General features: G+C 38.1%; 1 protein-coding gene across 1 annotated transcript; it reads right to left on the bottom strand.

The window, feature by feature from the left end:
• Positions 1 to 818: 818 nt before the first annotated feature.
• On the bottom strand, positions 819 to 24,457 carry adam8b (ADAM metallopeptidase domain 8b). The gene is given in 23 exon segments (XM_047377814.1): positions 819 to 2,564; positions 3,420 to 3,461; positions 4,528 to 4,575; positions 4,661 to 4,884; positions 4,887 to 5,009; positions 5,617 to 5,701; positions 5,885 to 5,965; positions 6,043 to 6,208; positions 6,313 to 6,415; positions 9,979 to 10,177; positions 13,945 to 14,034; positions 15,313 to 15,499; positions 15,608 to 15,750; positions 15,827 to 15,908; positions 15,995 to 16,164; positions 16,246 to 16,308; positions 16,796 to 16,861; positions 18,236 to 18,437; positions 18,848 to 18,924; positions 19,643 to 19,718; positions 19,808 to 19,881; positions 23,030 to 23,136; positions 24,217 to 24,457. Coding segments are annotated over 23 exon segments (2,538 nt in total). The 5' UTR covers positions 24,242 to 24,457; the 3' UTR covers positions 819 to 2,459.
• Between the last annotated feature and the right edge of the window lie 782 nt (positions 24,458 to 25,239).

Below are 25,239 nucleotides of genomic sequence, written 5' to 3'. Positions count from 1 at the left end.
TCATTAATGTAACCATGTTTTGATGATTATATTCTCTTTATGAAGTTTTAGTAATTTGTATCTGTGAAATGTAAATAAACTTTACTTAGTTACAATTGTGGCTGCACGGTGGTAGCACTGTTGCCTTGCAGCAAGAAGGTCCTGGGTTCGATTCCCGGCCAGGGGGTCTTTCTGCATGGAGTTTGCATGTTCTCCCTGGGTACTCCAGCTTCCTCCCACAGTCCAAAGACATGCCTGTTAGGTTAATTGGTCTCTCTAAATTGCCCTTAGGTGTATGAATGAGTGTGTGCTTGGTTGTTTGTGTGTTGCCCTGAGATGGACTGGCGACCTGTCCAGGGTGTACCCTGCCTCTCGCCCATAGACTGCTGGAGATAGGCAACAGCTTCCCCGCGACCCACTATGGAATAAGCGGTAGAAAATGACTGACTAGTTACAATTGTGAGGGAAAGCAGCAGGGGATAATCCCATAATCTATAAACTTCTACAGATCTGGTCAGTGTTTATCTTTGCTAAACTACAAATTTACAGAAATCCTGCAAGGTTTTTCGTTTCTAACCCAGATGTTTTTTTAAAGTTAAATTCATTTATTATATATTTACCATTTGTTAAAGAGAGATCACTGTCACCTCTCACCTCCTTTTAAATTCTCTCCAAAGAACCATAACTATTAACTGGAACTGATGCAGTTCGTTGTAAAAAACAAAAAACAGCTGGTTTTGTAATAAATGTATTAGGCAACAATCTTTTCACCAAAAGTGTGACATTTTACTTCACACTATAAATTGCACGATATGCTGATGCACTGATAACCACACAGGAGGAGTAAAGTGCACTTTATTTGTTGCTAGCAAAAAGGTTTTTACATTCGATTGGTCATTTCTAACACAATATGAAGCAAAATACAACATATTTTGTGTTTTGGTAACAGAGGGGCTTTTTTTAATACTTTATTGGACACATAAAATTCAGACTGTTGCCCTTGAGACACTGGTGCTTTTAACATGACTTAAAACTTGTTCGTGACAAGCAGATGAAATCATCTGAGTTGTGTAAAGTCTCATACTGTAAGTACCATTCATGAGTTTTTAAGTAAAATAACAAGTATGCAAAATTATGTTTGGCTTTGCGTGAGGTTTACCGACTGGATATAAATGTATGATTACACACTTCCGCTAAAAAATAAGTTTTCTATGGGAGTGTGGAGCATGGAGTAATCCAGCACCGCCCCTCCTCCAGTCGTTGCTGCACACTGGTGGTCAGCATGTTGGAAATACAAGCACAGTTGCGTAGAAACTGCAGCCATCACTGTGGTTCAGGCGGCGATGGTAAACTGTTCAGAAGCATCTAGATGGTTGGCAAGCTGCTCTACAAAATGAGTAATTAGATGGTGTAAAACATTTAAATGTTTGCTTTTACTCAAGGTTACTATACTGTGAGGATATTCTACCTGCCTATGCCAAGTCATAGCCGGCTGGCATGTTTATTAAAAGAAGCCCAACAATAGCTGAGAGAGAAATGCCAGACAGTTAAAGTTGTTGGTAAAAATGACTATAATACAAAAATGATTTAGAAAAGATTTTTAAGCATCTGAATGGTAGAAAGACACTTTCATTGCTGAAAGTAAGTCTCTAGCAGACACACAGTTCTTATTCTATGGCCTGTTTTTAAAACTTACTGCGATCCTGTTGGTGGTTATTCAGATAAAAACAATCTTTCAAATACAGGTCAAGTTCTTGTCTATAAATATGAAATAACACTCATGCATGTAGTTTATAGTTACCCTAACATCATGATGCAAAGCCGCCTCTCCCTCAGAGGCTGCTGGTTAATTTACTTCTATGCCACTATCCCTGGGAAAGTTGACTCCTGACCCGTCTGGTTCTTTTATGAACAAAACCAGAGTTGGTCACACAAACAGAAACTTGTTCCCTGAGAGTGTTGGACTCTACGAGGGCTGCCGCTTGTCCCTTATCCTGTTTGTGGTACTTGTGGACAACATCAATAAGTCTAGGAGGGTGTCTAGTTCTGCAACGGATGTGGTTCTGTTTGAATGTCCAAGCAATGACCTTCAGTGCGTACTGGAATGGTTCACAGCAGCATCCCAGGAGATGCTCACAGGCAGCAAAAAAGAAATAAATTAGAAATATAGTCATTAGGAAAAAAAAGAGAAAAGGGCCATCTGCTTTTCTACAAAATGGAGCCTAAACGAAACACAAATAACTTAATTTCCTACAGCTACGCTAATGTGAAATAAATGAAAAGAAATCTGAGTGCTTAGAATCTGATGTAAAAATGAAGAAAAGAGGATTTTTTGCAAAACAGAACCATAAAAGAATAAAAACGTGACAGTTTCCCAGCAGCTGTGATGCTTTTGGTCTTGTTATTAAAGCTATTTGTGCTTTAGCTATTCCAACCAGAGTAGACATGACTTCTGTTCAATCCTGAGATGAATCAGAATGTCACACAGGTCCAGGCTGAGGAGGAGGAGGCTTCAATCTGACAACCAGATGAGAGGAGGGTTTGACCGGAGGTACAGGTGGAGGACTTCGTTTGGTTCCATGATTCTGAAAACCAAAATAAGGAAGAGATATTTAATGAGCTTCTTCTGCACCAAACCAGTTTGGAGGAAGTGGGTTTTAATTTTGTTGCCTAAAACCAAGTAAACATGTTTATTTATAGCAGTAAGACTTTAGCCGCCTATTGAGGGTCCTCCAAACAAACAGCGTGAAGAAATTGAAAGTTTAATTGAAGTTAATCAAAAACTTTTAAATCATCATTTACAGTTTGATAAATCAATACGATATTTATATCATAATTAATATCAAATGGATCCACTATTACTTTACTTGAAAACAATTAGAAGCACTTCTTCCCCAATTAATCTCAGACTAAATCTTTGCAAAAATATCCTCTGCACTTTTCCATATTTTGTCAAAACTACACAAGGATTTTATTGGGATTTTCGGGATAAATTAACACAGGGTAATCGTGAGAAAGGAGCTCGTCTGGTCAGAAAATCTAACACTGTGATCAACTTGAACACAACACCTTAATGGTGAAACATGGTGGTGGCAGCGTCAAGCTGTGGGGATGTTTTTCTTCAGTCGTTCCCACAAAATTCCCACGCTTTATCAGACTAACAGGTTCCTATGCTAAGAGCTAAACTAAATTAAAAACACTAACATGTTTCCTGTTTCAAGGAATAAAACCAAGAAAAGTTTGGTTTGAATGATTCACTTTTAAATAGAGACAGATTTGAGAACCAGATAAAGGATTTGTCTTTATCTGATGTGTGACCAATTTATAATTCAGAGGAAACAGGCTTTTCTTGGCCAAGATAAAACCTATTTAAAATGATAAAACCGGTCCAAAGGCTGAACCTCTGAACATCCTGTATGACTAACTTGAAAAAGACTCACCTTTGGTTTAGTCAAAGGTTTGGATGGAGGTACGGGTTTGGTCTGTGGTGAAAAAAAACCCAAAAAACATCAATGATAAAAAAAAATACTTAAATACAAACAGTTGCTCAAACAAAAATCTGATTTTCTTTACAGGAACATAAGTAGTTAATACTGTACAAAAGTTTCTTTAGTTGAATTCTAGTATATTCCAGGATAAACTGTCTCTCTGCTGTATTTCTTAAAATGTAAGTTCGTTTTTTAGCACTGACTAGAAAAATAGATTCCTGCTTCTAGAATTTGCCTTTTCATAGGCCAGTGGGTGTAAACCAACAAGGGAGTGCCATAAAATGAAATACCACTGCTGGCCTCTAGGTCTAGCTCCAAGACATGCTGGCTGCACGAAGAAAACAACAAAATTCAAAGTCAACCCAGTCTGGTTCCAGTAATCTCTTCAAAAACAATTCATTGTTTTGCTAATATTTGACCTCAAATCTGGGCGTAGGAGAGAGAACTGCACTAAAAGCAGCTGAAGCACTACTTATTCATTTCTATGATGTTTAAAAGAAAGCTTTAAGTTTATAAAACAAGAGAACTGGTAACTAACATTTTGTCTGCATTAAAACCCCTAAGATGCCGAATTATCAACAAGTCTATCAATCAATATCAATATGCTTCTCACCATAAAAAATAGTGTCATTAGTTAGAAGAGTGTGATGAGTCAGATTCATCTACAGAAACAAATAAAGCTATGCATCTTTCAGCTGATGCGTTTTCACAGCATTATAGTAACCTTCCAAACCAAGTGTTGGAGCAGTGTATTAGGGTCGACCAGCTGCATCTATGGTTGGGACAAAATATCTGTCACTGTCTAGAAAAGGATGAACAGACTGAGTCCAGAACATTATCACCAACTTCTCTTCAGCATCCTGACACCACCATACAGTTCGACAGAAAGTATCTTAACTTGGAAAGCCTCTGCCCTGTTTGGACACAGCCTCCATATTTTATTTAAATTGACTTTTAAATTCCAGAGAAGCTTTAAGACGTCAGCTGCTGACTCCAAATGTGATCCTGACTTTGAATTATGCATCGAATCCCTGTGAAAGATTAAAACCCGCAGCCTTACCAGGTCAGTTTCAGTGGTACAGGAAACAGAAGAGGGTTTAGGCGGAGGCTGAGGAGCAACATGGACTCGGTTACTTTGGTTTAAAGAAATATTTTTTTTATTATCTAAATAAACACAGACCAGCTTAGCGTACCTGTGGAGGTCTGCTGGGAGTCACAGTAACAACCAGAGGACTGCAAGGCTGAGTGGAAGTGGACTCCATCAGAGTGGGTTGGCTGATCTGAGGTCTGTCTCTGCCTTTTCCCTGGAACATCGGGTTCAACTTACCAGGAGATGACTGTGTTTTCCTGTAAACATGAGATTTAATCAGCAGGAAGGATGAAAACAAAATGTTCAAATAGGAGAGCAAACTATCTACCTTTTATACATGTAGCTGTCCCTCATCTTGTCCTTCTTACACCACATGACTCCTGTGATGACCACAGTGACCACCAGCAGGGTCGAGAAAGCTGCACACACTCCAGCTACCATCACAGTCTGACCTGGAGGTGTGAAGGAGAAAATACACTCTGATATGGTCTGTACAAACTGTGGTGTTAACCTTTTTTAAAAACACTAAAACACATCCTTATCAGACCCTTAATGCAAATCATTTCCCTACAGCAGCCCAGAGGGGACAAACTGGTTTGTTTGGTGGTAATTTAAGATCTAAGATTTCACTTGATATTTACACATTGTGCCTTATTGGTGATTTTAACCCACAGTTTAATTTAAACAGAAATCTGAAGTGCGTTGTGAGTTTGTATTGAGCACCTTTCACTCCGAGACCCTAAATAAAATCCTTTACAAATATTTGCCTTCAAAAGTCACATAATTAGGAAATAGACTCCATCTGTGTGTAAGTTCATCTCAGTATAAATTCAGCTGTTCTGGGAAGGACTTCGAGGATCATTAGAGAACATTACTAAACAAACATCACTATGAAAACCAAGGAACACAGAAATCAAGTGGTGAAGTTTAAAGGAGGGTTAGGTTTTAAAACCCCATCACAAGAACCCACTATGACCCACTATGGATGGCTAGATGTGGAAAAAGAGGCTTGATTACGGTGCAGAAGCTAAACAAAGTCAAAAGGTTAAATGTGTTTACCTTGAGGTATGTCTGCATATTTGATGTCACAGTTTGGTGGAGCCCATCCAGGATTACAGTGGCATTCATTTTTGTGGTTACACACCTAAAAAGAAGTTTTTAAAAAGTGTATTTTCAAACTTTCCAACAGTCTGTTAGCCAGTTTTTATTTAATATTATCTACTTAATCTTTTTAATTTACCCATGAATAGGAAGGACTATAAATTCAAATTAAAGGTTGAATATTGGCAAATACAATGTTGGATTATAAAGAGACAATGAAACTTACCCCATTGTTGTTACATTTCTTTGCACAGACATCCCTTCTGCCAAAAACTGAAACATCCACACATCTGTTGCTGAGGCAGACCTGCAAACACATGCTTTACCCTGAGCCAAAGAGGTCAAAATCATTTGTATAAATGGTCTCCTTTTTGAGTTTTTAACCTTATTTTGTCCACATGCGGCCCCATTCGGCACCATGTCCATGTTTCTGGTTTTATCGACCTCCACAACAATCTTACACTCGAAGCCGATCACGTTGAAAGCTGCGTGTTTACCTGTGATTGACTCCTCCCCTCCGACACAAAACATAGACCCACATTTCAGGTTCCTACAATAATAAAAACAGCAAAGTAAATGAAAAATCTTTTGAGAATTCGGAAGCATTCCCAGCTACTGCCCATCCTGCTCAGATTAATTTTACATGACACATACTCAGGGGAACAGCGAATGAAGCCATGTCCATCCCTCCCACAGTTGGCACCTTCCTCACCCCGTTTATTCAGGTTAAAACACAGATCAGGGCCTTCTTTGGCTCCTGCAAAATGAAACCAAACGTTTTACATAATTCTGTTTTTATTATGAAAATTTGAATCATAACTTTGATAATAACATGTAATAGTAATTACAGCCATTATAATTTCTTGGGGTTACTCCACAAAATAAACTGAAAACGCATTTGAAGAACTTTTTCAAACCATTTCTTGCCTTCAAATGTCATATCAGTGTTTGACCTTCCTTAACTTACAATCATGAAGATGCGGTCAAGGCGATATTGGGGTAATGTTCGGGATATAAAAATCTGTAACCATGCATCTCCTTTAACATAAAGCTAAAAACACAGAGATCAGGGGTAAGACTTCAATCTGAATGTGAAGAACTGTGCCCTATAAAACTGGGAGATCAAAAAGTTTCAAGAAACAAGCTTATGGGGGTTCCAGACTGTGTGTAGCTCTTCTGATCTGTTTCCACTGGGAAAGCAATATGTAAGCTTTTATAAGACTAATGCATCAAAAAGCCTAAAAAAAAAAAACCCTCTGCATAGAAAGTCTATTTGCTGTTTTCATGCTTGATGAAGAATCATCAAGTATGAAAAAGCAACATGTCTGCAGCAAGTAACAGTGAATAGAAAACATGTTCAAGATACACATCTACAGGTCCTTCTCAAAATATTAGCATATTGTGATAAAGTTCATTATTTTCCATAATGTCATGATGAAAATTTAACATTCATATATTTTAGATTCATTGCACACTAACTGAAATATTTCAGGTCTTTTATTGTCTTAATACGGATGATTTTGGCATACAGCTCATGAAAACCCAAAATTCCTATCTCACAAAATTAGCATATTTCATCCGACCAATAAAAGAAAAGTGTTTTTAATACAAAAAACGTCAACCTTCAAATAATCATGTACAGTTATGCACTCAATACTTGGTCGGGAATCCTTTTGCAGAAATGACTGCTTCAATGCGGCGTGGCATGGAGGCAATCAGCCTGTGGCACTGCTGAGGTCTTATGGAGGCCCAGGATGCTTCGATAGCAGCCTTTAGCTCATCCAGAGTGTTGGGTCTTGAGTCTCTCAACGTTCTCTTCACAATATCCCACAGATTCTCTATGGGGTTCAGGTCAGGAGAATTGGCAGGCCAATTGAGCACAGTGATACCATGGTCAGTAAACCATTTACCAGTGGTTTTGGCACTGTGAGCAGGTGCCAGGTCGTGCTGAAAAATGAAATCTTCATCTCCATAAAGCTTTTCAGCAGATGGAAGCATGAAGTGCTCCAAAATCTCCTGATAGCTAGCTGCATTGACCCTGCCCTTGATAAAACACAGTGGACCAACACCAGCAGCTGACACGGCACCCCAGACCATCACTGACTGTGGGTACTTGACACTGGACTTCTGGCATTTTGGCATTTCCTTCTCCCCAGTCTTCCTCCAGACTCTGGCACCTTGATTTCCGAATGACATGCAGAATTTGCTTTCATCCGAAAAAAGTACTTTGGACCACTGAGCAACAGTCCAGTGCTGCTTCTCTGTAGCCCAGGTCTGGGGAATGCGGCACCTGTAGCCCATTTCCTGCACACGCCTGTGCACGGTGGCTCTGGATGTTTCTACTCCAGACTCAGTCCACTGCTTCCGCAGGTCCCCCAAGGTCTGGAATCAGACCTTCTCCACAATCTTACTCAGGGTCCGGTCACCTCTTCTCGTTGTGCAGCGTTTTCTGCCACACTTTTTCCTTCCCACAGACTTCCCACTGAGGTGCCTTGATACAGCACTCTGGGAACAGCCTATTCGTTCAGAAATTTCTTTCTGTGTCTTACCCTCTTGCTTGAGGGTGTCAATAGTGGCCTTCTGGACAGCAGTCAGGTCGGCAGTCTTACCCATGATTGGGGTTTTGAGTGATGAACCAGGCTGGGAGTTTTAAAGGCCTCAGGAATCTTTTGCAGGTGTTTAGAGTTAACTCGTTGATTCAGATGATTAGGTTCATAGCTCGTTTAGAGACCCTTTTAATGATATGCTAATTTTGTGAGATAGGAATTTTGGGTTTTCATGAGCTGTATGCCAAAATCATCCGTATTAAGACAATAAAAGACCTGAAATATTTCAGTTAGTGTGCAATGAATCTAAAATATATGAATGTTAAATTTTCATCATTACAATATGGAAAATAATGAACTTTATCACAATATGCTAATATTTTGAGAAGGACCAGTATAGGGATTCTGACTGCTCGGATTTGTTAAGATTGAGATTTTCAAATGGACCAAAATTACTTATCTGGTTTATAAAATTTACAATAAAATACACACACAATGCTGTGATTTATGTTTCTTGGAAAGAGTTCTCTCCACCACGTGTCTTATTAAAATGTGTTAGAGGCTCACTTTGTCCATTGACGACACTGAAACATCCATTCATTGTCTAGACCCTTGCAGAGTCGTGCCTGGGCTGGTGCCCATCTCCAGCAGCGATTGAGCGAGAGGCAGGGTACACCCTTCACATGTGGCCAGTCCATCAAAGGACAACAAAAAAACGCACAGGACAAACAAACATGCGCACAAACACTCATAACTAAGGGAAATGTACAGTAACCATTTAACCTGGCAGTCAAGTTTTTGAACTGTTGGAAAAAGCTGGAGTTCCCAAATAGCGATTTTCCATTTTTCTCGTTCTTGAACAAGTTCGGTTTGCGTGCCTTCGAACTTTGGTGTTTTGTTGAGCAGCGAACCGTGTTTCCACCAGTTTTGCAAACCAAGCATGAGTCATCAACAGTTGGCATTATCTAGCGCGGAGCTTGCTGAGCTGCATAAAATTTTCCTTTTAATGCAAAGAGAAAGCATCCATAAACTACAGTTACTACCCGAAAGGGGACGGCTACTCCGTGTGAGAACAATGGTATGTACACTGTTTTCATTTGCTAATTTTCCACTTTTCAACCCGGTTACGGTTCGCTCTTTTCGTTGCTGAAAACACGTGTCAACGGTTTGAAATGACGCTCAAGAACCAGAACGGGCTCCAAACCGCGTTAGTGAAAAAGGGGTAAAAGAGAACCCACGCATGCACTGGGAGAACATGCATACTCCATGCAAAATAGCTAGAATTGCGCCGCTCAAGGTGGCAGCAGGTTAGAGTAGCTCTGTTACTTTTCATTCTGATTAATTCTTTTTAAGAACTGAAATACCTCTTGTGGTGGACAAAAAATTATATTTATGGGCGATTATCCTCTCTGGTATTGGATGCTGTGCAGCTGGAAGGATTTTTGCTCATACTTTTTTTTACTTTTGTACATTTGTTATGATGCATCACCATAGCAACAAGGTGTTTTGTTTTTTTTTACAACCAGGATCAGCTGATTAATATCTCAAAAGCCCAAATAATACTTCAACTACAACCCCAAATCCCTGATGAGTTGAAAAGGAGGCGCCGTGGATGCAGAACAGGAGCAAAGAGAAGAGAGAGAAAAAGGAAGTTCAAACCATCTCTTCCATAGATTATGATGGGCAATGTGAGATCGTTGGGAAACACGTTGGATGAACTGTTTACACTATCGGGCTGCATAGCGTATGGATTTACTGCATATGTAAATAGTACCTTCTCCAAACAGCCTCCAGCAGTGCTGGACTCGTGTAGGACACTGGCCGTTGTAGCAGTAACCCGGCTCCTTGTTGTAACAGGGTTTGCCATTCATCTCGAAGCTGTCTTCAGGACAATCCGGTGAGTTTCCACTGCAGTATTCAGGCAGGTCACAGGCACCAGCAGAACCTCTGCACATGCTGCCAGACGCTTTTAACTGTTGGTTACAAACATGTCAGGTTAATAAAGAAAAAAAAACAAAACAGGAAATGAGAATGTTTTTATTGCTGAGAAGAAAACAAATATGGATGTGGATACTGTAACATTTCAATGTAACCTACAAAAGACATATTTGGAAGTGTATGGAATATATTTGAGTTTGTCTGGTTTAAGTTTGATTCATTTAGATATCTACACAATTAATGTGATTTGATTTGAGCAGACACACAATGAATGTAACATCATACAGAGCATTCAGCAGCTTAAAGAAAACCTTATGGCGGTCTTTCTTTGTTGCCGACTCATCAGTAGCTCCCCCTCAGGTGTCGCCTCTTAAGATGCTCATCAAGCATGTCGCTTATGTTGCTACAGAGCACCCAAACCTATATTTATCATCATCTAAGAGGAAGTACCATATATTTAAATCACTTTGGCCTTTGAGAAGGTTGAAAGCCTTTATTAAACACACAACTTCAACTGTACAAGGATATTACAGCAACTTCATGTTTTATGACAAATGATCTGTTGCAGAATTAAGGTTTTAATAACCTTTGATCCCCAATGCTTGAGAATTATAGTGCATTTTATGTAGGGGGAGTTTGTTCAACCTTAATTGAAAATGACTTCCTGTAGGGTTGGAACGATGACTCCAAGATGGTTTTTATTTAGGTCTTGAGAGCCTAGGGTGCCCAAAGCAAGAGCCAAGACTGACTTTTTAAAATATTCTAAGGAACGCTGTGGATGTATACATTTTACATGATTACGTGTTTGATCAACATATTATAAAGATCTTGAATGTCAAAGCTGAAGCAATTTAGTTTTTTCTGGCAAGAGGTCAGATTTTGAGGCCTGGCCAACACCACAGGCTCTGTTAATATTCCAAGCTCCTGATAGCTTTTAATCACCCTAACCTTAAGAAAATACTGGTTTAATTGCTAAATTTAAATCAGTAGGAGAAGTTTGTTCTAACAGAAGGTGTAAAGTACGGAAATGACCAATTTCCTGTAGGGTTTGGACTGTAGCTCAAAAAAGCTCTTTTGTAGGTCTTGAGAGGCTATATAGAGTGGCTTGTAAAAGTATTCATACCCCTTAAACCTTTCCACATATTTAGCTTAGTTTATTTTGCACAATTAAAATACAGAACAAATATTAAGAAAATAATATTAATGATAACATTGCAGGAAGAGGCAAAAGCCCAAAGGGCTTATATAAAGCCTCCACTCAAATAGTATGAAAAAAATATATAACGATTCAACACATCTTTTATCAGTTGATAAATCATACATTTGTGAAATATAATCATATGAGAAATAAAAACATAAAAAGCACACCTACAAAGTAAACAATAATTAATGGAAATTTAGATAAAATATAATGACAGAAATAACAATCATAAATCTTTAATTAAATACAATTTTAAACAACGTTTGAACTCTCTTACAGAAGGCCTGCCTTTTACCAAGTGAGAAAAGTCATTCCAAAGTTTAGCTGCCCTGTATCGAAGAGAAAACTGACCTCTACTGGTCTGACATTTAGGAAGATGGAGTGCTGAACTCTGACGAGTTAAATACGAATGAAACAGCATATTTGATTCAAAGTAATGAGTGAAATGCCTTGGTATGTCCTCTGGACATTCATAAATCTTATAAACAAAAATACAAGTTAGAAAAATGTTTATTTTATAGATAGTAAGAATCTGTAGATTCTTTAACAAAGGAGCAGAAGGACAATAATAATCTGATCGAGTTGTAATTCTAACAGTGTTAGAATTGCCACCCAAACGTTTATACAGAGTTATGGGAAAAGTACTTCCCCAAACTATATTACCATAAGATAAATATGGGTATATCAGACTATAATAAGGTGTAAGCAAACCTTCTGCATTGATGTAGTAACTAACTCTCTTTATTATACCAATAGATGTATGCATTTTTCGACAAATCCGATCCGTATGATCTTTCCACCTTAAGCTCTCGTCAACAATAATTCCAAGAAATGTTGTTGATAATTGCCGTATCGTAATGCCATCAATAAACGTTTTTGAACATTTTCCAGAATATGACCTTTTACCACTAAATTAGATTAAAAGTTACTTATTTAATCTAAACCATGAAGCATAGGCACTCAAACCAAGATTAGCGTTTTTCAAAAGTGAATCAAAATATGAATGAGAAAGAAGCAGGATTATATCATCAGCAAACATAATGTGGTTAAAAGAACATTGGACACATTTGATACATCTTTTATATAAATCAAAAATAACAATGGTCCAAGGATGGAGCCTTGAGGAACTCCACAAAGTATCTTGGCTCTGTTAAAATTGCAACCCTAAAGCTAACATTTTGCTGCCTGTTACATATATAAGTATTTAACCATTTATACACAATACCATGAAACCCATACTTATAACATTTCTGCATTAAGATATGATGATTTACAGTATCAAATGCTTTTGCTAAATCAATTAAAATACTAAAAGAGAATTCATTATTTTCAAATGCAGAGGTAACACTGTCTACCAGATGAAGCAAAGCCATATACGTTGAGTGATTCTTCATTCTTCCCAAACATAAATATAATTTATTGGAAATTTATGATAGACCAACACAAAGTGGCATACAAATGTGAAGTGGAAAGAAAATTATACACGATTTCTTTATTTTTTTTACAAATAAAAACTGAAAAGGGCATTGTGCAAAAGTATTCAGCCCTACTGAGTCAATACTTTGTTGAACCAGCTTTTGCTGCAATTACAGCTGCAAGTCTTTTAGGGTATGTCTCTACCAGCTTCATACATCTAGTGACTGAAATTTTTGCCCATTCTTCTGTGCAAAACAGCTCAAGCTCAGTCAGATTAGATGGAGTGCATTTGTGAAGAGCTGTTTTCAGATCTTGAAACAGATTCTCAATTGGGTTTAGGTCTGGACTTTGATTGGGCCATTCTAACACATTGTTTGTTGCTGTTTAAATGTTTCACATCATTAAACAAAATAGGTTTTATAAAAGAATCCTTTATTTATTAAGAGAGAGAAGCTATCCAAACCAACCTGGGCCTCTGTGAAACATGAATCACCCTTTTGATACATTTTGAATGAGTTTGAGTTCATTGGCTACACCCAGGCCTGATTGCTGCCAGAACTCCAGAATCAAGATCAACAGAACCTGTCTGCCAAAGAACATCTTGATGATCACCAAGACTTTTGAGAACACATTCCTTAGAATAAAAGGACAAAAGTGAAACTTGTTTCGTTACATTTGCGTAAAGCTAACAGCATTTCAGAAAAATAACCATAAAGATCAAACATGGTGGCAATGGTTGCTTTGCTACTTCAGGACCTGGCCAACTTGGTGCAATTGATGGAACCAAGAAATCTGCTGCTTAACAGAAAATCCTGAAGGAGAAAGTCCAGCCATCAGTTTGTGACCTTGTGCTGAAGCTCACTTGGGCTATACAGCGGGACAATGACCCAATGCACACCCACACCCACTGCTGCAATGTTAGACTCATTGCCAGTTATCACAAACGCCTGATGGCAGTTGGTGTTGCAAGGTGGTGCAACACCAACTGCCAAATGGTGGTGCATTGATGGTGTCCATTTTATCCCTTTAATAAATGAGATCAGGGTTTTAAAACTGCCTTTTGTATTCACTGAGGTCACAGTATATCATTGAAGTAAAACTGTAAACCTACTGACGGTGTTGCCTTTAGTTTTTAGATGAATGTTTATAAAATCAATAATCGATAAGGAAGAGCTCAGTACCAACCTGACAGCTTTCACAGCATTCTCCATGAGCACACAGAGATCCTCCAGTCAGGCGACACGTTGAGGCATCACAACAAGGGTTGTTACATACCTTAAAGAAAACATTAATATTCAACCATTAGAGATTTGTGATTTTTAGAAAAGAGCTACACTAAAAAATCTTTAAATATTTCTTTCAAGCCTTCCTGTTGTGAGCTGTTCTGAGTTACTTATTTCAGAAGCTGGGGCAACATCAGACCGTTTGCGAGCAGTTGGTGTAAAACTAGCTTTTACTAATATTTAAAAGGAAATTTAAAAAAGACAAAATGATTTAGATTCACCTTTTAAACTGACTTTAGCCTCTTACACTAATACTAGAGTTTAGCACCATTATTGTGATTAGCATTATATAAACAGCAGGCTCTGTGTGTATTCTCTACAGCAGGTTCAGACTGTCTCAACTTTAAGACGCATCGCTGGTCCAAATCTGCCTCTCTGTCATAGCAGCCTGAAAGATCAGCCGACATGCCTCCATGCATAACACAATTTTACTTTTACTTTTGGCTTGTTACACATTTTGTGCTTTCTCTGACATCATTTTAAATATTTCACTGGTACTTAAAATAGCTTACTTTAAGTATACTTCGGACAGTAACAACTTCCACTGTGAAAAGTGTTGTTGTCAGCAGAAGTGTTGTTTGCTCACAGGGTAAAGATCTGCGTTTTGAGTTTCAAACCATCTGCTCACCTATCGGGGCTAGTCAAGCTGAAAGTGGGCCAACTCCAGTTGACAGCAATCTCTCACTCATTATATTGTGACTATTCATGAATTTGTGTATTTTTGAATTCAATACCAACACTTATTGAATTCTGAACCAGTACTTTGCATATTGTGACTAAGTAAACTGATATTGAGGTGACACATTTACTGTCAGTGCTTTGTGCGGCCATATTTCAAACTTTTACATTTACAAAAGTTTATATTCATTCATTTTAAATATGTAAGCATCTCAGATAAATAGAATCTGATTGACCAGCATTCAGATCATAACAACAAAAACGATTTTTTTTTGTGTTGCTAAAAATATTGCCTTTGTGCTTCCTCTGACTTCATTGTTTAACACCTTACCGATAATGGAAAAGCTAACTTTCTGTCGTCGTCCTGCAGTGACAACTTGTACACAGAAAAGGTTGTCATAGCATGACCTGGTAGTGACCTGTTAGCACAAATGATCTCCACTTTTTACTGTACAGAAGTAATTTTTATTTTATTCTATCATTACTACTTGTTTTTGCACAATTACCGTGTTCTTTTTTGATTGCACATTTTTCATAACTTACTCAGCTGTAAGAAAGCAATACAAAACGGTAACTGCAGCAGGTTTTTTACCTCAGCTGTGCCACAGTCACACTCCTCTCCTGAGTCCAGCAGGGCATTGCCGCAGCGAGGGCCCACTGCGATGGTGCTGATGCGGCCTGGTGGGTGCAGGCAGCTGGGTTGAGCTCGCTCCATGAACTGAGCGAGCTGCTGAATGCTGCAGTTGCTGAAAAAGTCCGGGAAGGCCTGGCCTCCCGTACTGAGTGTAAGGTGGACACAAGAAAGTTAGCTGAGAATTTAAATAGAAATAAGAACATGAATGTTTAAGAAACAGGCCAATAAAAACTGTTTTAACAGCACTTCTTACTTGAGCTTTTCAGTCATCACACAGTTGTTGCTGCTGTAAGCTGGACCACACATACACCCTGCAGAATCATGGGACAGACCAAAGTTATGTCCCATCTCATGAGCAATGGTGGAGGCCAGGCCTAGAGGGTTATCATGGTGATCCTAAAGCAGAGAGGGACATCTGATGCTGTAAAATGTAAAACAAATGCTGTTTATTTGCAACTGCCATCACACCTACCTGATTGACTCCCACCGAGTTCACAGTGCACATGGCAAACTTATTAGCCAGCCCGACTGTGTCTCCATCAAAGTCTTTGCCACTAAGGAAAACACGAGTCCAACATAAGTTCAAAAAGTCAGTGTCAAAACGTTTAACTTCTGCACCGATCCCATCAGCAATCCTCACGTCACAAGCTGGGCGTTATCATGCTTTGCTCTCTGCAAGAGATCGGTCTGGCGCCACACCAGGAAGTTGTCCAGAGTGATGTCTGAGTTTCCGTCCATGTTGATGTAATCTCTGTAGGACCAAATCTCCAAGCCCACCAGCATGATGCGGATGTTTACAGAGCGGTACACCTGCAGGTGAAGAATGGCAAAAGTTCAGAAGCAAACAAAAATAATTACATTTCAAACTGCAGCGGTTGAAAAGACATATACCTTATCGATGTGATTCACAACGCCAAGAATACGCGACCTGGTGTCTTTTCCATACCGTTGGTACTGCAAGACGAGAAGAAACATTGTCAGATTTATTCTCCTAAAAATGTAGTCGTAACGCTACTAACCGCTACTAGCTACTTCTCTGTAAAATCAGTCAAACTCACTATAGATACATTTTAAATATGGAACATTATGTCATGGTCAGCTTTTCTATTTGTTTTGCTTTTTAGTTGTGAAACATTTTATCAAGACTTTATTTTCACTTAAACACATTCATTGGGTGACATTCCTCTGGTGATATCACATCGATTTGCTTCCATCAAGTTAAAGTTTCTTTATTATTTGTGTTTTTGATTAAATTACTTCTCCCTTTATAGACAGCTGATCAACTATATTCTCAAGCATTTTGTGATGTAATCGACAAAAAAACAGACAAAGCAGATTCACCATTTTTTTCTTTAGTATGTTTTGTGTTTTACTGTTGGTTTCCATCTGTTTGTAAAACAAAAGTCACAAAAGGATGGTATCTTTGGAATAAAATACTCACCTCATTGTTGTCCACCACCACAAACAGCTCGACAAACCGCTGAGGACCTGCTGGTGATTTTGTTTTCTGAAAAAGAGGAAGTCATTCTTTTACATTTTAAATTGTTTTTTTACTGAGAAACAATCAACATGAAGCATATTACAGAGTATAAGATGCGCAGAGAAATTGCAGGAGCTCAGTCTCAGAATCTACACCCACATGGTAAAGTCTAACGTTTAGGACGGAACAAAAACTCAAGCAGGGTATGTTTGGAAGGGTTAAAGCTGAAAGCCTCTTCTCTCCGTGGACAGAAAGAAACTCCTTTTCTTTTCTGTCTTTTTAAGTAACACTGTAACAGCAACAGAAAGGCATCTACATGGAGGATATCACACTAGAACTCCTACAAAAGCCGCCTAAAATAGAAGTGCATTAATCTGCAGTTTCTGATACTGAAGACTGAGGAGCACATTGTCAACATCTTCAAACATGTCAGTGGAGCGCAACTTGAAACTGAATGTAGATATTTTTTTACACGATGAACTTGGATGCACAGCGTTTTATGCTGGCGTGAACAAAAGATTTACAATGTGTTTTTCATCAGTCCATCATATATTATCAGATCTCCCAGTGGTTTAATGCTAATGCAGTGACATCATGATGATTGCAAATTCACCTGCAGGTTTCACAGCTTCTCTTTATTTTTGCCAATTAGGATTGGTTCTCTGATGCCAACTCTACCTGTTTCAAATGACCCCAAATATATTCAGGTGTAAAAGCCTGAGTTATTTTACTGAATTAATAACCAGCTCTGCAGAATGACTAACTTCAACATCTATTGGCTTAGTTAGGCCAAATCCCTTAAAACTGAACACAAAAAACCTGCTGTATGGTATTGCACTCTGCTGCGAATACACCAAGAATAAGAACATATGCATTTAATTAGAGCTGAAACAATTAATCGGACTGATCATGATTAATCGATTATTGAAATGATCATCAATCAATTTTGTTATTGAATAATCGTTAATTGGTGTATACAGACTCTCAAACAAGCCATTTTCTGAAAGAACCCACTCAAAGCAATAATTAGGCCTAAATTATTCAAAAATATTTACATTTTGCATGTATGATGAAAGACCTTCTTTGTCTGTAAATATGCGCTACCCAGAACTCCTCAAGTGGGATAGCTTTAGCTTCACCTGGTTCAAATCCTGTAAAAAAATCTATTAACCACCTTTTGCTATCCGAATATTTATTGATCAATTGAAAAAAATAGTCGACAGGTTAATCGATTAGCAAAATCGTCATGTTGGAGCCCTACATTTAATATATTCATATATTATACTACATTTCCCATGAATCAATTTTTCCAAAATCTTGTTGCAGCTCTTTAAGGATGCATCGAACTAACAACAAGCAAACTGCCAGCTGGTTGCCTAGTTCCAGTAAGCAGAAACGCACCCATGATCTAGACCTGAAGAGGCCTTCTGGCTGAGGGCCCTGTTCGTGGTTTAGATCTCGATCAAACAGCAGGGTGCTGTTAGAAGAGGAGCCACCGCCTGAGGTCTTCACATGCTCCCATTTGTAGACAGCATGTTCTTCATCCACAGCCTGTCCCAGAGGCTCTATCAGATAAAGCTGCTGCTGGACTCTCAGAAAGCCGCTAGCGCCAACACAGAATTAACACAGGATATTATTTTTGTAGCACGGCTTAGCAATGCAAACATGGCTTCAGACAAACTGTCCATATAAAGAAAATACAGATGTTAAAAAGTGCTTTATAATATAATTCAAACAATAAAATACAGCAAGAGACAAAAAATTTAGATCACTCAAAAGATGTGCAGAAAACAACCCAAAGATGACAATATGAAGTAACATTTCTCAAGTGCTCCCAATAACTTATCCTGCTGCTATCCTGCATTGCAACAAAATCTCACTCAAATGTACATTGCGATTGTGCAGTTCAATGACAATAAAGTCTAAGTCTAACTTTACCTGAAAATAGCTTTGGGTAAGAAGGAAAATGCAAAGAGGAAGTGCCATGTTGTGAAAGTACTCTCTCATTTGTACCTGATGCCGGAACAAATTCCCATGCTGACCGAGGAGTCGGCCTCACCTTGTACATGTCCGTGGTAGAAGCAGTGCTCCTGCAAGGAAACAGTTCAGACTACGTTAACAAAGAGCCTCTTTGTTTTCCACATCTATAAAATCATAAATTTTTCTCTTCTTTTTTACTTAAGTCAGTGTATCAAAATAAATACATTTTATAGATAACGTTATTATTATTTTTATTATTATAACAGTATGTTATTTCAGCAGCAGTCGGAATAATAGCTTATTTTCTGTTTTGAAAAAAAAAAAACAGCAATTTGATTATGTTTTGTTTAAAAGTTCTATTTTATACAGTGAAACCTGATCATGTACATAAAAGGGTTATGCAGACAGTAGAAACATATAGGTCGACAATATACGTACAAAACTTTAAAAAAGTATTTACTACTTTACAAATCTTTCACCATTTGCTTTTTTTTGTAACAAAAACAACTAAAGTAAAATTGGAGTAAATACAAAAGTAGCTGTCAAATGATTATTTCATTTATTAAGGGGAAAAAAACCTGTCCACATCAACCTGACCCTACGCAATAATATAATTGCCCCCAAAACCACGATGGCAGCAACAATTACAATCAAGTGTTTGTGAAAACATCAGCATGTAAAAGCTTTACAAAGACCAGAGATCAGATTTTTTATTGTCTGTTAATGGAGTCACTTAGGGAACTTGAGGTGGTTATTGAAATTAAACTCTACGTTTGAGAACTGCTGTCCTAAAACATTACTCAATAGTTTCAGAAAGTAAAATTGTACCTCCTTTGGTGATGTTGTCACTCTTTTTCTATCCTCTGAATAGTACGTTTCAGTGTAGCTTTCACCAATAAGATTCCTGTAAACAGAATACAAGACAGCTTTTTATTTTAACATCTTTACACACTGAGACACTTTTTATTTTTTAAGTAGGAATCTGATATTTACCTGTTCTTTTCCAGATGAATAGTATGGTTTCTGCCTTCAATGATCAAGTCAAACTGAACTGTGTCAGGATAAAGCTGCAGAAAGTATAATCATTAGTTACTGTAGAAATCACATCATTTCAGTTGTTTAAAATTACAGATATAACGTTAGCTGTGTAAATGTTAAATTCAGAACTAGTGATCTTTTTCCTCTTACTAAAGATGAGTAAATCTATAAATGTGGTTCTTCTGCTGCTGATGTATTGAATAACTTTCAACAGCTTTGCTATGAAAATGGATTAAGGCCCTGATCTTCAAGGATCCCCAATAGGGGGCGCTAAATTGCTTGCGCAAAAAACCCCCAAAAAAACAGTGCAAGTGTAAAAAGTGGGCATGTTGTGTGATGCAATTGCATGTGCAATGGATAACAGCTGCAAAAGAAGTGCAGACCCCCCTATTTAAATGAGGAAATTGAATTTGCTACTGGCTGGAAAACAAGAGGAAAAGCAAACAGATTCTCTGCAGTGGCACTTGAAACATGCAGGGTTGTTGCGCTGCATCATGACAAATGACCCAGTTGCTGATTTTTTCCTTCTGTTCTGCTCCTGCTTTTGTGGACTGTTACAGTTAGTTAACTTTTGTCATTGCTATTCATAGCAGCAGGTTTGACATTGCAGTCTCTGCTCTGAGAAGATTATTTTTGCGTAATCTATCTTACGCACTCATGTGCTCTGAAAGTGTAATTGCGCATGCCGAAGGCTGAGTTCCAAGTTGTTCTGTAAGAAGATGTTTTATGTTTGGGGTTCGGACAGACCCAGTAAGACGACTACATTCTGCTTCGCCTTTAATTAAATATTGGATTACAGGCTATTCTGCAGGAGGGCAGAGCTGTGTCCAGAGTTGCGCACGCCCTACGCACACAGGACAGTTGGTCTAGGCTGACAACACCACAGAAGTGCCCACAGCTTATTAACTGTGTTGCTCGACGTAACTCGCAACAAATTGGCCAATCAATATTAACAACAAAAAACATAAACATGTCTGTCAATTAATTTATTGGAGGTTTTCCTCCCTTGATCTTTAAATTTTTTCGGAGACTCACCATGTTCTGTTTTTTTTAGAGTATAAGTTTGAAGGGTTCGTAGTTTATCATAAACAGCCACAATATTTAGGTCTGAACGTAATATTAGCAACATGAAAATTGTTTGTTGGCTATCTGTATGTTATAGCTTTGCTAATTTTAAAACATAACATTACATAACTGTCCTGCAAAGAATTTAAATTTAAGATTTATGTAAATAAAGATACATTATTTTCCAATGATTTTACTGAATTCGTTTTGTTTGTTTTGCTAACATTTTAACAATATATAACATGTTTGATTGTTTAAATTGTTTTTTGGTGACACAAAATCATTTTTCACTGTATAAACCCTCCCCTATGTTCACACATGTTCAAAGAATGTAATCAAACTGATCCAGCTCTGACTGCTTTGCAATGACACATTGTTAATGTCAATAATGCAATGTGTCTTGTTTAGTAACAATGTTAAAGCATACAATGTCTTTCTCACCATATGGAATAGACCGCCTTAAAATTGTGATTTTTCATTTACTAAGAATGGATTTCAGCCTCCAGTTTGCAAATGAAGGATTTAATCTGCCTTAAAATTTCTTTATTTCTTTCCTTTTAATTATATTATCAACATCAAAGCACAGCGGGTCCTTTGCATGACGTGCAATTACAGTTACAGAGTGTACGTGCCTCTTAGGTGCATAATCAGTTATGTGCACACTTCGCCAAGATCGGGTTTGTACTTGAGCAGCAGATGATCTCACTAACAGCGATGGTGCACTGGAATGATCCAGGCAGTTTTATCATAGGAGATATGTCATGGCCTCTGTTTGTGATTGGTTCCAAATCAGAGCTTAGATAATCCTACATAGAATCCTCTATTTTCTATTTCTGTTATTGTTGACAATCCAAAACTGTTGACACATGTAGAGACGATTCTCTCTCTGTCATCTGTCATTCTATCTATGCCTCCTTCGCGCCACAGTGACAACAGACATTTTTGCATCCCAGTAAGTACCTTCATTTCAAACATGCTAAATCTAGACGCAAAAACAGCACCCGCAATCCGTTTCAGGTTTTATAAATCGCATTGCAGGTGGTAAGTGACGACATTTGCATATCCCCCTCCCATAAATTTGAACGTTTGCATAATTATAAAAGGCAAACAAGCTAAAAGGTTCGCACCTGCTGTTCTGCTGATTTTACCCACGCAATCCGATTAGCACCTGGTTTGTAGGCCAGGTTTGTGGACACAAACAGGTTTGTGTGTGATTTTGTACAGACAAACCTTTTGAAGATCAGGCATGTATTCAAAGAACCTTATTAACATTCATGGCATCAACAAGTTTACTTTTACAACATCAGATGATTCTTTATCATATTTCACCAGAATCTTTACATCTTGTATCCCAAACCTTTTTTTGGGAGTAAGAGGACAGAGTCTGGACAATGCAGAGCCGGAGCCAAATGGTGGCAAGGGGTTTGCCATAACTACCAAAGCCTTGCCACTCCAATACCAAATGAAAGTGAATTATTACAAATTACACTTCCAACAGAAAACCGACATACTCACAAAGTAAAGGTTGGATATAGAAACCTTTTTAGAGACCTAGGCGGTTGTGGGGCAGTGAGCTTCCCAGGGAATAGAAGGTGGTCAAGTCTTGGATCTCGGCCAAGCTGAACCTGAACAACCAACAGGATGTGGACCCACCTCATGACGGATGTAAGCACAAAATGCAGGGAGCAAAGTGGCACAAGGGGGCCTGGATATGCCAGTTCCTGGCCCTTTAAATCCTCATCCTGAGGATGTGTGATGTCGTCTCTATCTTACAAGTAGGCTAAGGGGCTTCGACAGCTGAAGGAAGCTCAGAGTGGAGTCCCTAGCATCTGATAAGGATAAATCCAAGACGTAGCCCTTTAAATGTTTTCCATTAATGTCCTAATGGGAGGAGACCTCCGGGCGGAACCAGAACTCACGGGAGGGATCGAAGTGTACATCTACATGACAGCCATGGGTGAATTTATAAATAAAGATGACCAAAAAAAAAATCAATAAATATCAGAAATCCCTACACTTTCTCACTGACAGAGAAAGCTTCTGTTTCCTGTTGCCCTTAAACAAACTTCACAGCTCCAACACCAGAACAATAAATAGGTCAAGTGTTCTCACCTGGTTGTCCTGAAGGCTCCTGGTCTGTCTGTCCGGACGTCTCTGAGGTCGAACCACTTCGTACTGCTGCACGTGAGACAGCTGTCCTGAGCTGTGTGTGAAAAAGGCTACAAACCACAAGTACAGCATCACAGTACATAAGAACATTGTGGAAAAAGTGTTTATTTCAATAATTCAATTTAAAAAGTGAAATGTTCATATTTTATTGATTCACAACACCCAGGGTGAAATAATGTGTTAAGTTTATGGCATTTCGTTTTTAAGGATTTGGCTTACCGCTAAGAAAACCACAAAAATTCTGTTTCTCAAATGATAATACATAATACTAATAAAAATTATGTTATTTCAGAAATGTTGAGCAACTGAAAAGTAGATCTGGGTAGTGACCAGTATTTGCACTCAATAATTGGCCAGGATCTGTTCAGTTTCTGTTTTCTTGTTTTCTGTTTGGATGGTTTTCACTAAGCATGCAATTTGGGTAAAAACAGAATGACTGTAAAGGTTTCTGACCCCTGACCTGTAGCCTGCTAATAACAACACACCTAAGAAAAACATTTAAAACGGGTTTTAATGAGTTAGTTAAAACAAAGGGAATGTAGACGTGCATGAAATATAAAAAGGAAAAAGAAATAACACTGCCTACTAAATTATAAGTGGTATTTTGCTACAGTATATAATCCTTTATTTAACGTTTTCTGTTAAACAGCCTTTTACAGCTAATGGTCTGAGGTGGAGTTCAGTTTAAACCATTTTGCTCTCTTGGGATTTGTAGCCTAAAACCAAAAATAATAGCTAAACATTATAAATATTCATATAACTCTACAATGTTTTATGATGCAAACTTAAGAAAATATGTAAAATTATGGACAAATTATAAAGAAAACCTGTTTGAAAGCAGATCGTTGATGAAAAGTGTTGGACTACTTTATTCAAGTGCGAACAGATGTTATCTAAGCGTAGACATCACAAACAGAGCGAAAGTCGCCATATCCTAAAAATAAAAATATAAATACTCACTATGAGTGTTACCGCACTTATGTGTTCAATGTATTTTATTCCCAGTACTTAGCTTAAAATACTTTCTCCGTCACTACAGAAGAAGTATGTAAAACTTTTCGGCTAATAGTAGAGCAGCTAGACTAACTTTTAAAAACAAAATTATGTTAAAACGACTTAAAAAGACTTACCCAAGATCAGGCACAGAGACAGCATGTTCTCCCCGACTAAAAGCCCAGGTCTGCCCGCACTGGGCCGGTCTTCTCTCGGGTTACTTCGACTTGAGTCATCGCTGAAGCTCCGCCTGGAGTTGGACCCACCGCAGTGGGTCACTTCCGGTAAAGAACATTGAAAACAAACAAAAAAAGGAGCTTGTTCAAACAAAAAAAATTAGAACCTGAAAAATAAAAGTTTGTTCAAACAAAAAACATTTAAACCTGAAAAATAAAAGTTTGTTCAAACAAAAAAAATTTTAACCTGAAAAATAAAAGTTTGTCCAGAAGAAAACAGTTTGAACCTAAAAAATAAAAGTTTGTTTAAAAGAAAAACATTTGAACCTGAAAAATTATTTTGAACCTCCCCCCAAAAAATTTGAAAACTGGAAAAAAAGTTTTGCAACTGAAAAAAAAAAAACAGATGTAAAACTGGAAAAAATAAGTTCAAAACTACTTTTCAGATTCAAGTTTTTTTTCGAACTTGCAGATTTTTTTTTCGGCTTCAAACTTTTGGCCCTGTTTTGGCGTAGGGGGCGGGGCCTCAGATCACGGGGGTGAGGAATCATGACTGACAGCTCAACACAGCTGCTGAACAACATATTCCCAGCTGTTGTCATTCAGGGACCGTGGGAACTGGAATTATCTGTAATACATCATTGATATTCTATATATTTGTGATTGGTTTTGAAAGATAACATGCTTCACCGATAGAAGCAGCTTACGTGAATACACGACGCGCATCTCAGAGGAGAAACAATTTATTTTTTTCCTGGCTTTTATTGCTATATACATTTTTTATGTTACTCTTGTCAGTTGGTGGTTACCATAGCAACCAGTAACAGTCAGTTCTGCCCCTTTTTCTGTTGCTGTCTGTTACTGTGGGGCAGAAGCTGCTGGAGCTGCTAACCACCAACTTGTTTATTTGTCTCTTGTTAGAAGAAATACAGAGAACCAGAATGTGTCTGTCGTGAAGTCAATCTGCTGGATCAGAACGAACAA

Source organism: Girardinichthys multiradiatus, chromosome 10 (genome assembly GCF_021462225.1).
Source record: "Girardinichthys multiradiatus isolate DD_20200921_A chromosome 10, DD_fGirMul_XY1, whole genome shotgun sequence".
NCBI classification, from domain to species: domain Eukaryota; kingdom Metazoa; phylum Chordata; class Actinopteri; order Cyprinodontiformes; family Goodeidae; genus Girardinichthys; species Girardinichthys multiradiatus.
The sequence above is the reverse complement of the archived record's forward strand: the minus strand, read 5'-3'. Positions and strand labels throughout refer to the sequence as shown.